Consider the following 12,401-nt stretch of genomic DNA (forward strand, 5'->3'; position numbering starts at 1 on the left):
ATTACAGGAATTAATGTAACAAATATACACTTGAATAACATATAGCAGGAGGTTGAAATGCTTGATCCTCCATATTCTATATACATTCCCCTGTGATGACTACTTACATCAATGGGGGAGAATAGCCTTAAGCAAGTGACTACCATAACAAGTATATGCAGCTCGTGTATCATTTAATTCCCATTCCTATCAAATTTACACTGATTGCTCCAAATGAATTTGGCTGTGGGTTCAGCAGTTTTACTTCCCACCTCCACACTCTCCATATCATTCCCAGTTGAATGCAGATATTTACTGCAGAGATGTAGCAATTAAGCTAGATTTGGAAAGTATCATAAATCTCACCAAATACAGATCATAATCTTATTCATAATCAAATACAGATTTTAACTTATTTTCTAGAGTAGCTTTATATTCCTATTTACAATACTTAGATTAAAGTAACTTAGATAAAGATTTTGTAGGTATTACTTAGTATCGGAAAGGGTATCAAATCCACGTGTTTACCGTTCGTAATAGCCGCCATTGTTACGCGATACATAATATCTCGAAATAGATAGCATAAGCTTAATTGTAGTATAGTATAGTACATAATATTGTCAATTAATCAGATAATTAATCTTGTTGAACTTCATTGTCAATTAAATTGTACCTTTAACTATACATATAACGACTTGGGTTAAGTAACATAAATAATTAGTAAAAAATAAATGATTAATACTTAACTTGATACGGAAGTTATATAAAGGGATTTCGTAGATAACACTCGATACTAAAACATAAATATAGCATTATAACTGTGTTGGGATATAAGTTTAGGGTTTTAATTTTGTTAAACTGAAATTTAAATTTTATTGAAATTAAATCGAAATCATGACTCAGACCAGAGCAGCAAAGCAAAAGGCTCAAGCTAATGGGAGTGCTGTGGTTCAGGGGAGAACTGAGGGGGGGCAGTTGCCCTCTGAATCACAGCCTATTAAAATGCACTACTTGCTTGATGTTTGTGGAGCAGTCAGGTACGGGACATGACACTGCCATGGGGGATGTCTTTGTGTGTGTGTGTGTGTGTGCACGAGGCAAGGAGTGTAAGGAAATCAGGCGAAAACTCAGCATTGTTATGGTCCTATATGAGAGCTTGAAGGCCCTCGAAGGATTAAAAGTGAGGGGCCCCATCAAGCTCTCAGCTGGCCACACCAATGCCAGAGCTTGCACTTGGTCATCGCACAACACAGCGGCAGCCCCCAAGGCAGAATGCGCGGTCCCAAAGGAACTAGTAGTTGTTGGTGACTCTATTGTCAGGGAAACGAGAAACTTGCTTTATAAAAAGGATAGGTGGAACAGGACCAGAGTATGTCTGCCAGGGGCAAAGGTTGATGATGTTGTAGAGCGGATATCATCTTTTAAGGATTTTTTGTGATATAGTTTACAACTATATCACAAAAGGTGATATAGTTGTACACGTTGGCACTAATGATATTAAGAGGAGGAGACCGGCGGAATTACTTAACAAGTACAGGTCACTGTTGAAAAAAAGCCACGAATTAGGGTTGAATTTGAAAGTGTCTGCAATTCTGCCCAGACACGATAGGAGGGAGTATATGATGAGAGCCCTGTCGATCAATTCGGCCCTGGAAAGATCGTGCAACGCTCAAGGGGTAGAATTTTTTTCAGCCTGGTCTGTACTTGTTAACAGGAGAGACTGCTTCTACAGGGATGAGATACACTTAAATTAGAAAGGGTGCAAGAATGTTTGCTGATGCTATCGAGGCAGTGTTAGGTGGGTCGGAAAACTGCTAGATTGGGGGGATACAAGGACTAATAGATTAACAGTAGCCACTGGCAGAGGTGAAAGTGATTCTTGCACTGCTTCTATTGGAATGAGGCGCAGCCTGGAAAATAAGATGCAGGATATTTCAGAGACTGCTGGGAATCATTGGGGTACAAATAAACACATAGGTTGTGTTAGGGTAGCTAAGAAAAAGAACAGATGCATGTATACTTGGTGTACACCAATGCTAGGAGTTTAGTAAATAAATTTGATGAATTTGAGGTATTGCTCAAAACATCAAAGGCAGATATTGTGGGGATTTCACAGACGTGGTGTCACAGATATAACGAATGCAGAACAGGAATTTGGGGAGTACAATGTCTACAGAAAGGATAGACAGGATACGAAGGGAGGAGGGGTTATGCTATTAGTTAAGAAATACATAAAATCCAAGGAAGTGAAGCCAGTCAACATTGCTGGACAGTGCAGTGTTGAGTCATTTTGGTGTGACATAAGCATTGGGAGATCAAAATTGAGAGTAGGAGTGTGCTATAGGCCTAATGACTCTGATGAGTATAATAAGAAACTGTACGGGGAAATAGAGTGGGCCAGTAAATCAGAGAGTCTTATAATGGGTGATTTTAATTTCCCAGATCTTGACTGGAATTTGGGGGCTGGTCACTCACACACTAGCAAGGCTTTTGTGGATTTATTGGATGATTGTTTTCTACATCAGCATGTTCGGGAGGCAGCTAGAGGGAGTAATACTCTTGATTTGATTATCAGTAGTGATTCTTCATGCATTAAGAATCTGCAGGTAAATGAACCATTAGGTGGCAGTGATCACAGTGTGCTGAAGTGGGATTTACTCAAAGAGGTAACTACCATTAGGGGTAAAGGAAGGGTTATTGCTTTCGTAAAGGCGACTACGATGGACTGCGACAGTATTTAAATTCTATACAGTGGGACCAACTGATGATGTTACCAACAGCAAATTCAAAATGGGACGCATTCAAAGAACTTATCTTGGAAGCTACTAGGCTTTACATACCAACTAAGAAATATTGTTCAAGGTTTAGGCCTAAGTGGATGTCAGATGAACTAATGAGACATATGGCAGAGAAGAAAAATGCATGGGATACATACAAATTAACACGTGACACAGAAGCCTATGATAGATACACGTTGATCTGTAACCAAGTTACAAAGGAGGTTAGGCGGGCGAAGGCAGATTACGAGAAATCTTTGGCAAGGGATGCAAAGAAAAACAGCAAAGAGTTGTTTACTTATGTAAACTCTAGAAGGAAGGGGATGAATCAGATTGGTCCACTTGATATCGATGGGTCAACGGTTGATGATCCTGCTCAGGTAGCTAACAAACTGAATGAATATTTTGCATCGACATTCACACATGAGGAGTTATTCAGCGAGGGGAATGCCAGAGGTGTATTCAACTCTGGCAGTAAGCTAGAGAATCTTGTTATAACTGAGAGTAAAGTGGAGGAGAAATTGTTGAATATAAATACAAGAAAGGCACCTGGGGTGGATGGGATCTATCCAGTTATATTAAAGGAGGCAGCAAAGGAAGTAAGCAAACCCTTAGCCATAATTATGAGAGCTTCCTTGGACTGGAGATGTGCAAATGTGACCCCAATTCACAAAGGAGTATCAAAGGGCGACACAAGTAATTATAGACCTGTTAGTTTAACTTCTGTTCCTGGAAAATTAATGGAGGCACTGTTTAAAGAAGCACTGCAGGATCATCTAGACAAGACTTCAGTGATAGCTCAGACACAGCATGGTTTTGTTAAGGGGACGTCTTGCCTGACCAATTTGATTGGATACTATGATGCAGTCACAAAAGAACTGGATGCAGGGAATAACTTTGATATTATATACTTGGATCTTAGAAAGGCTTTTGATACTGTTGCACATGGAAGACTGCTGCACAAATTGGAGCAGTGTGGCACTGGAGGCAAATTACTGCTATGGATAAAGGGGTGGTTGGGGGGAGAAGACAGAGAGTGGTAATCAATGGACACTGCTCATCGTGGACTAATGTTATTAATGGAGTCCCTCAGGGTTCAGTATTGGGTCCATTATTGTTTTCTGTATTTATAAATTATATTGATGATGGTACATCCAGCTTAATGTCCAAGTTTGCAGATGATACAAAGGTTGGCAAGGTTGTCAAGGACACTACTGACACTATGCTACTGCAACAGGAACTGGAAAGGTTGAGCAGATGGGCTTGAGGTGGCAAATGTAAAGTACTACATATGGGAAACTGCAACCCCAGAGCAACGTATCAACTCTGTGGTACTAACTGACAGTGGTAGAGAATGAAAGGGACCTGGAGGTGGTTATGCAGGCAGATATGAAGTTTTCTGAGCAGTGCAGACGGGCTGCAAGAGTAGCTCATGGTGTATTGTCGATGATATATAGGAATTTTTCTAGAGCAGGGATAAGGAGGTGATTATTCCCTTGTATAAGGCAATGGTCAGGCCACACCTAGAGTACTGTATACATGTCTGGAGGCCTCATTTCAAGAAGGATGTAGAGATGCTGGAAAGAGTACAGAGAAGGGCAACAAGATTAGTGAATGGAACAAATGGGTGCTCTTACGAAGAAAGGCTTAAGTTTTGCAAATTACAGTGTCTGGGGACTATAGAGGTGTATAAAGACTTGAATGGTTTGAGCATGCTCAATGCCGATGGGATTCTTCCTCTTGCTCAGAATAATCACCTGAGAGGGCATAAATTCAAATTGAGAAAAGACAGATGTAGGATAGACGTGAGGAAATTTGCCTTTAGCCAGCGGGTGGTTGGTTGGTGGAATAGACTTCCATCCCTTGTCATGGAAGTTGATAGCCTAAATAAGTTTAAGGCTCAGCTGGACAGGTATTTCGAACGAACAGAGGGGTGAAGTGGAAGTGGTTATTTTTTATTTATTTATTTATTTATTATTATTTTTTTTTTTTTTTGGCTGATGCTGCATAAGCTTGCTTTCTTGCATCAAATGCCTCTACTAATGCTAATCTATACCTGTTCCTTCAGTAGTATAACTGCATTACAAAACAAAGTCTATCACCCTTATTCTAAGACAAATAAGGACCCAATTAATTAAATTTCAAACAATCAAAAGAGCATATACTTTATGTTAGATTCCAGGTCATGCTGGTATTACAGGAAATGAATGGTAGACCAAGCAGCAAAACATCCAGCCATCACTGTTACCACACATGCATAAGTCCTATTTATGGACTAGTCTGTCATAATAACATGTGTGAAGTATAATGCCATGCCTTATTCACCGCAAAACATATTTTTATTGATTGTGTTCACTATCAAAATGCCACATCAGGAATGATGCAAATTTAACAGAATTTTTCATTTATATAAAAAATAATCCAATTATATGTCAAGTTCTAAACTGTACTGAATTTGTATTGTAAATTAAATAGGCATGGTTGGCCACAATAGCCGTTATGCCATTAAACCATCATAATAACAACAATGCTGACTTCTAATCTCCCTTAGTATAAGCATATCACAAATATCCTTCCTTTGCATAAAAAAAAAAATAGGTTCTCTGAGTGATCAGGAAGGGGTTGTATGTGGATTGTCCAAAGGAGTAACCCACCCCTTCCAGACCACCAGAACCAGCATGCAAACCAACCGTGATGTTCAGAGTAGAAAAGCAAAGGTCACCTCAGGAGTCCACTACACAAGAATCCCAGATCGAGGATAAAAATCCTGGCACAATTCTATTGGCTACGAGAATTAATCCCTCACCTATAAATTAACTGTTGGCAGGTCTCTTGGCTGTATGCACATCATGTTTCTGGGAGCATTGGCAAGAGCAGTCTGTCAGCAGATAAAAATTTAATCTCTTTGTATTTACTTAATTTAATATCTGGTTCTATTGTAACAAGTTCTATTGTAACAATAACCCAAACTTAGAACTGTTTATTTGCAAATCATAACTGTAATCGTAATATTCATAATATTGGTAATTGTAATCATAATATTGATAATTTTAAATATAATATTGATAATTATAAATGTAATATTGATAATTATGTTCAAATTTGTAACCCTTTCTATTTTTGTTCCCCCAACAGTACAATCTGATGATGGGTATCGGTAAGATACCTTAAGATACACAGTGGTTCTCAAACTTTTTAATGTGAAGACACCCTAAATCCATTATGAAAAATTCCCGGTAGCCCCAGCACCGGGTGCTGGCAGAATACCACCAGCCAACATCCATTTACTGTCCAACTTCAAACTCACAAACCCAACTTTTCATCTTCTTTGTTTAACAATATATAAGGGTGGTGCATGTGGAAGGGCAATGAGAGGAGATTTTTTTTTGAAAAATGCATGAAAAAAAACATTTGCCTTTTAGTACAGGAATTTAAACAAAATTTTTTTATTTAAAAATTGGCCTCATACTGCATTTTATACACAATTTCTATATTTCTAAGAATAATAAATTGTATGAAAAAATTTAAATTAAAGAAATAATATTCGATTGTTTTTTCATACTTATTTTAATGTTTTTAGAGCAATAAGTACATTTTCTAATTTATATCCAGAAACTAAAATAATTCAAAATTGAAAAAAAAAAAAAAAATACAAAATTATATTAAAATTTTATTAATTTTAGGAAAAAATGCTTATTACAATAAAAATATATTGTTAAAACGAGAACAAAACATAAAACAATTAATGTGAATCATGTGCTTGATGCGATTTACATAGTTTGTTTATATTTGGACATATGTTAGACAAACATACTCGCATTTCATTTTGAACTGACTTCAGTCTTTCCCTCTTTTCAATTTTGATATTAATAAGCGTAGAAAACCAGAGTTCGCAAATCCGCCCAACCATGGAATATTGTTCCCACATTGGGGTGGTGCCCCCCAAAACCTCTCTCTCTCAGGCTTCTTGATTCCGTTCAGAAGAGGGCAGTTAGGTTAATTAACGATTCATCTCTAACAGAGTCTCTCCACTCGCTGTCTCACAGACGTACTGTTTCTGCTGCATGCCTCTTCTACAGATATTTCCATGGGCACTGTTCTTCTGAATTGGCTTCTTTAATTCCTGCTCTCTCTTTCAAAACAGTCCGAACACGTGCCGCCACAAGCCAACATCCATTTACTGTCCAACTTCAAACTCACAAAACCAACTTTTCATCTTCCTTGTTTATTCATTTAACTGCCGTTTTCTGGAACAACCTTCCTTCATACAAATTTCCTGAAAATTACAGTCTACAGAAGTTCAAGTCTAATGTCAACAAAAGTTCTTTCGTCTTCTCAAGCTCCAACCCAAGCACGGTGACTAAGTACTATAAATTTTAAATATTCATTCAAAACATTAAAACCATCTTTACCTGTCATGGTTTGTTCTAATTCTTTGCAACATAAAAATTGTTCTATTATTTTATCATTTTCAATAATAGGAACAAATGCCAGTAGTTGGGCTTTACCTCCAATATCTGTAGATTTGTCTACGTGTAATGCAAATATAGAAGATTCTTTAATTTTAGAAGAAACATTTTTTTCAATATTATCTGACATATTGCAAATACGTCTGCAAATCACATCATCAGACAAAGGAATTTTCTTTAATTCTTCTATCCCAAACATTGTTTTACAAATTACTGCACAGGCGGGGAAAATTAGTTTCTATGAAATAGTATGCGGTTTCATTTCTTTGGCTATTATTTCTGCCATTAAATAACTGACTTCTTGTGCTTGTTCAGCAACTTTAAATTTTTTTATAAAACTAGCACTTTGTTTTTCTTGTGATTTTAATAATCTTTTGAAGTAATCTGGTGTCTGATTAGAAAGGTTACTATGTTTTGTAGTGAAATTTTGCGACATTTTGCTTGGATTCATAGCATCATTTGCTAATATTACTCCACAAACAATACACATGGGATTAGGTGTAAAACTATCACCACACCATGTAAACTCCATTTTTAAGTAACTGTCTTGATACATACAAGTTTTTTTTATTTTTTTTTTAGTTGATACTTCACAGAGCAGCAGAAAAACTTGCTTCGGTTTTTCTGCTGCTCTGTGAAGTATCTTCATTGTGTGCCACTATTTCTTAATTCAAATGTTCATTACTATCTTGATTTTTTCTCTTTTTAATAATAAAGTTTTCCATATTCACTGTTTTAAAGTATTTGAAATAGAAATATTAACTAAAACTTTAGCGTGCAAAACATGCTTGACTATATGCACAACTAGGCACACTGTTTTTTTTTTTTTTTTTGATTTGGTAGTTGTTGGCGCATCGGCTTCTGTGGCCATATTGCACCTCCCAAGGTTTTTTGCAGTACTTTGATCCAAGCCCGAGGCGGGAATCGAACCCACGACCTTTGGGTTGCCGGGCAAGTACTTTACCCACTCGGCTAGCCCGGTCGGCCTAGGCACACTGATACGCCAAAGGAGGAATGCAAGCTAAGGGCTAAGGTCTGCTAAGCGAGTGTGAGCGTTTTCAGCGGTGCTGCACTGTTTCAAATACAGTGTACGCGACGGACGGCTCGGCTGTTCCGTATATGCAGGTGTATGTACATAAACACTGTGATGCGGTCAGCAATTATTTCATGACGACTTCTAATTTACACAGTTTAATGAAAATCAACAACCTTTTTTGTAGTGACGGCCACGATGTAAGCCGATGCTAAATTTGATGTCACAGCACCCCTATAAAGAGTAAGCAGCACCCTATGGTGCCACGGCATCCACTTTGAGAACCATTGCCTTAATGTATAGTAGTTTAGGTGAATAGCTTAATAAACTATATTATTAATTGCACAGGGTATAAGAGTGGTAATATATTTAGTAATAATCTTACTGAAAGGTAAGTTTAGATATTTCAGATCAAGTTGTGATTTTTAATTAGTAATATAGATTTGTGGCTCAGTAACAAACAAATATGAAAAGGAATGAGCTTAAAAAAAAATAATAAAATAAAATAAGGAGTGAGCAAGCCGGCACTAAATATAAATCCTCCGGGCGCCTCCGTAGCCAGGTGGGAAGGAGCAGCAGTGCGTAGCACATGCTTCTTGATTAGACCGGGGTTCGAGCCCGTCACCACCAAATACGGAGTATGCGGAAAGGTCAAGGAATGACCACCGCATATCCCGGAGCAATATGGCCTTAGTTGCTAATGCTCCTAAAAACCAAATAACAAACAAACAAACAATAAATCCTCCACAAAAATTGTGGTGGAATAATACTTGCCTATATTTAGTATGATGTTTCTTCCGGACTCGTTGCCATGTCTCTTCAAGCCGTAATATAGGAATGCTGAGCAGTGATGAGAGAATTCCAACTGCTGACTGCCAATTATGAGTTTCTGCACAGTACTTTGAAACCTAGGATGCAGACATACTAAGAAATTTAATTCTTATCGGTAACAAGGAAACATAACAAATGTTTTAGAAACAGTCTACAGTTAAGATGGAATATTCTTGTCTCAAAAGGGAGACTTCTAGAACTTGGAATTTAATTACACCAGTTATTGTTCCCTCAACTCACATTTCAAGAAATATACAAAGTTCCAAATATAGATCATATTATGCCTATCCTGACAAATATATTTCTTGAAATGTGAGTTGAGGAAATTTGCTCACTGCTATGAATAAAATCATAGCAGTGAGGAAATTGGGAACATTGATGCAGTGCCCTCCACCTTAGTACAGCACTACTCAAAATAAAAAGCACTGCTCAAAAGGGAGAAACATATTTAAATTCATTTAAAATGTATGCCATTACACTTACCATTGTTTTAATTTTGAGATAAAAAGAACTTAATCTTAAAAATGGCTGCCCCTGACAAAAAAGTAGAACACAGTTTGAAAATGGAGAAGGGGAAATAGAGAGAGAGACACACACACACACACATATGAGAAAAGATAACCTGAAACAGAAGAGGCTAAACTCAAAAAACCTGAAGTTATGCCTAGACAAATTGTTATTTGTCTAGGCATAACTTCAGACACTATTGTTAGACCACACTTGGAATGCTGTGTTCAAGTGAGGAGACCACACCTAAAAAAAGACATCAAGCTTCTTGAAACAGTCCAGAGATGGGTAATTTGCCTGGTGAGATTGGAAAAAGGACATCCTTATGAGGACATCCATTATTACTAAGACTTGGAAAATAAACACCTTAGAGGCAATTTATTGAGGTGCTTAAGGCTCTGAGAGGCAGTAGTAAAATGAATGAGGTTGAAATTTTCACAGCTATAAATGATTATAGAACTAGGGACCAGAAATTCAAGTTAAGGAGAGAGATGTTTAGACTGGATTGCAAGAAGTTTTATTTTAGCCAGCGAGTTATAAATTACTGAAATATGTTACCTACATGGGTGGTATAGGCTGACAGTTTGGGGAAATTCAAAGGTCAGCTGGAGGGAAATGCATAGATTGTCCACTTCGTTTTCTCTTATTATTATTTATTTTATTTTTATTATTTATTTATTTTTTTTTTTTTGGCTGGTGCAGCATAAGCCTTAGGCTTCCTTGCACATATGGCCATTACTAATACTAACACTAAAATAAAGCAATTGTCCAAGGTCACATAAATTGACAGCATCCAGCCCACATTCTGTTGAAGGCTTATGTTTGAAATTAGGCAAGCTGCTACACAGTAGCAGCTTGCCTAATTACCTTGCCCCAAAAGGCACAAGGTGCCCCAAAAGGGACAGACAACATCACATCCCATTTACAATATGACAAGAAACGAGACCAAATGCAACTCGTTCTGTACCATACTATCCATATCTTAGTTATTAAACATATATCCAACCATATTCCAACTAAATGCAGTGGATACAGGCTGTACAAAAGGATGAGAAGAACCCAGAACACAGAAGGATGTTTGTTTGGTGGCAATAAAGTAGGGCCTGAAAACCAACTATGCACATAAATCTGGATATCACTGTATGGTCCTGAGTACACACATTTTTTTTTTTTTTTTTTATGCGAACCCCAAGCAGAAGGTTATAGGACCTATAGTACTTAATACCATTAGGACCTATAGTATTTAGTACCATGCATGTGTTGAAGGCTGAGATGAAAGAAGATACTTGTCGGCATTAGACTTGAATTTGTGTAGATTGTAATTTACAAATAATACAATCTACAAAAATTATGAAGGGAGATTGTTCCAGAAAACAGAAGTTGAATGAATGAATGAGGAAAAAGAATATTTGGTTCTGTGAGTTCCCACCACCTCAGATGTGGGAACAATATTCAATGGTAGGACAGTTTTGAGATTTGTACAGAGTGGACAGTAAAAGGATGTTGACTGGTTGTGGCAAGTGTTTGGGCTGGTTCAGAAGAGAGTTGAAATTACAGAAGTCAATTAAGAAGAACAGTGCCCATGGAAGTATCCATAGAAAAAGCATGCAGCAGAAACAGAATGTCTATGAGACAGACAGTGGAGAGACTTTGTTAGAAATGGGTTATTAATTAACCTAACTGCCTCTTTTGAATGGAGTCTAGAAGTCTGGGAGAGATTTTGGGAGCACCACGTCAGATGTGGGAATAATATTCAATGGTAGGACAGTTTTGAGATTTGTACAGAGTGAGTAGCTGTTCAGAAGAAAAGTAACACTGAGGGCAAAAGAGAAAACCCAGTTTTTCAGATGTAGAGGAAACAATATTTGTGATGTGCTTATGACAAAGAGAGATTAGAAGTCAGGGTAACCCCCAATACAGATATTTGATCTTGCCTTGAAATCAGAATGTCATCGAAGATAAGCATAGGAGTAGAAGAATTCATTTTGCAAGCTATAAAACAGGACTGAGTTTTAGAAAGATTGAAATCAACTAAGTTATCTTTGCCCCACTGGAGAATTACCTAGAGATCAGCATTTAAGGAATTGGTAGTGAATATTTGAGAAGTTGAAGCTGTTGGGGAAGGGCAAGGTTTCTCAAACTTGAAGGTGGAATGTAATGTCCTATCATATATAGAGTACACTCTTGATTTTCCGGGATAGATGTTAACCCCGGGGGCTCACATCTGGTGAGTATGGGCTTGGCAAACCCAGGGTCCTGAGCTGGATATCATCATTCTTCTCTTTCTTGGTGATGCCTTTCTACTTCTCTCTCTCTCTCTCTCTCTCTCTCTCTCTCTCTCTCACACACACACAGGGGGTAACTTGGGATTTTTTTTTTTTTTTTTTTTTGGCTGGTGCAGCATAAGCCTCAGGCTTCCTTGTACCATATGGCTAATAATAATAATAATAATAATAATAATAACAACTCCTGGATAATCGATTTCCCGGTTAATCCAAAAATACAAAAGTCCCCGACATACGTTCCAGGACTTCTTACTTCGTCGAGTTTTACGTAACTCGGTAATAACTAACAACATATTGCTACTATATTATTATTGACAAATCTGAACTACGCGCGATACTTGTTAATGTTTGGCCATTTTCGTACATCCTTATTAGTTTAATTTTCTGATCCAAATCGATGGCTTTCCTTTTGTTGGTAGATTTACTAGTAGCGCTGTCACTTATTCTCTTAGTCGGTACCATGACAACGGTCAAAATGAAATTTTCTGAAAAGAACTTCACAGAGTTAAGGGGGAAACAC

At 37.5% G+C, this 12,401-nt stretch overlaps 1 protein-coding gene across 1 annotated transcript in view; it reads right to left on the reverse strand.

Moving 5' to 3' along the window:
* The window catches only part of LOC150091124 (uncharacterized), a 110,148-nt gene that overhangs the window by 68,235 nt on the left and 29,512 nt on the right, over positions 1-12,401 (reverse strand). Inside the window, exon 3 of the mRNA XM_090382060.1 lies at positions 9,033-9,166. Coding sequence (XP_090238186.1) covers positions 9,033-9,166 — 134 coding nt within the window. The remainder of the gene's footprint in view (positions 1-9,032; positions 9,167-12,401) is intronic.

The sequence above is a fragment of the Mastigoproctus giganteus genome, chromosome 1, assembly GCF_048544385.1.
Source record: "Mastigoproctus giganteus isolate SK-2022 chromosome 1, ASM4854438v1, whole genome shotgun sequence".
Lineage (NCBI taxonomy): Eukaryota > Metazoa > Arthropoda > Arachnida > Uropygi > Thelyphonidae > Mastigoproctus > Mastigoproctus giganteus.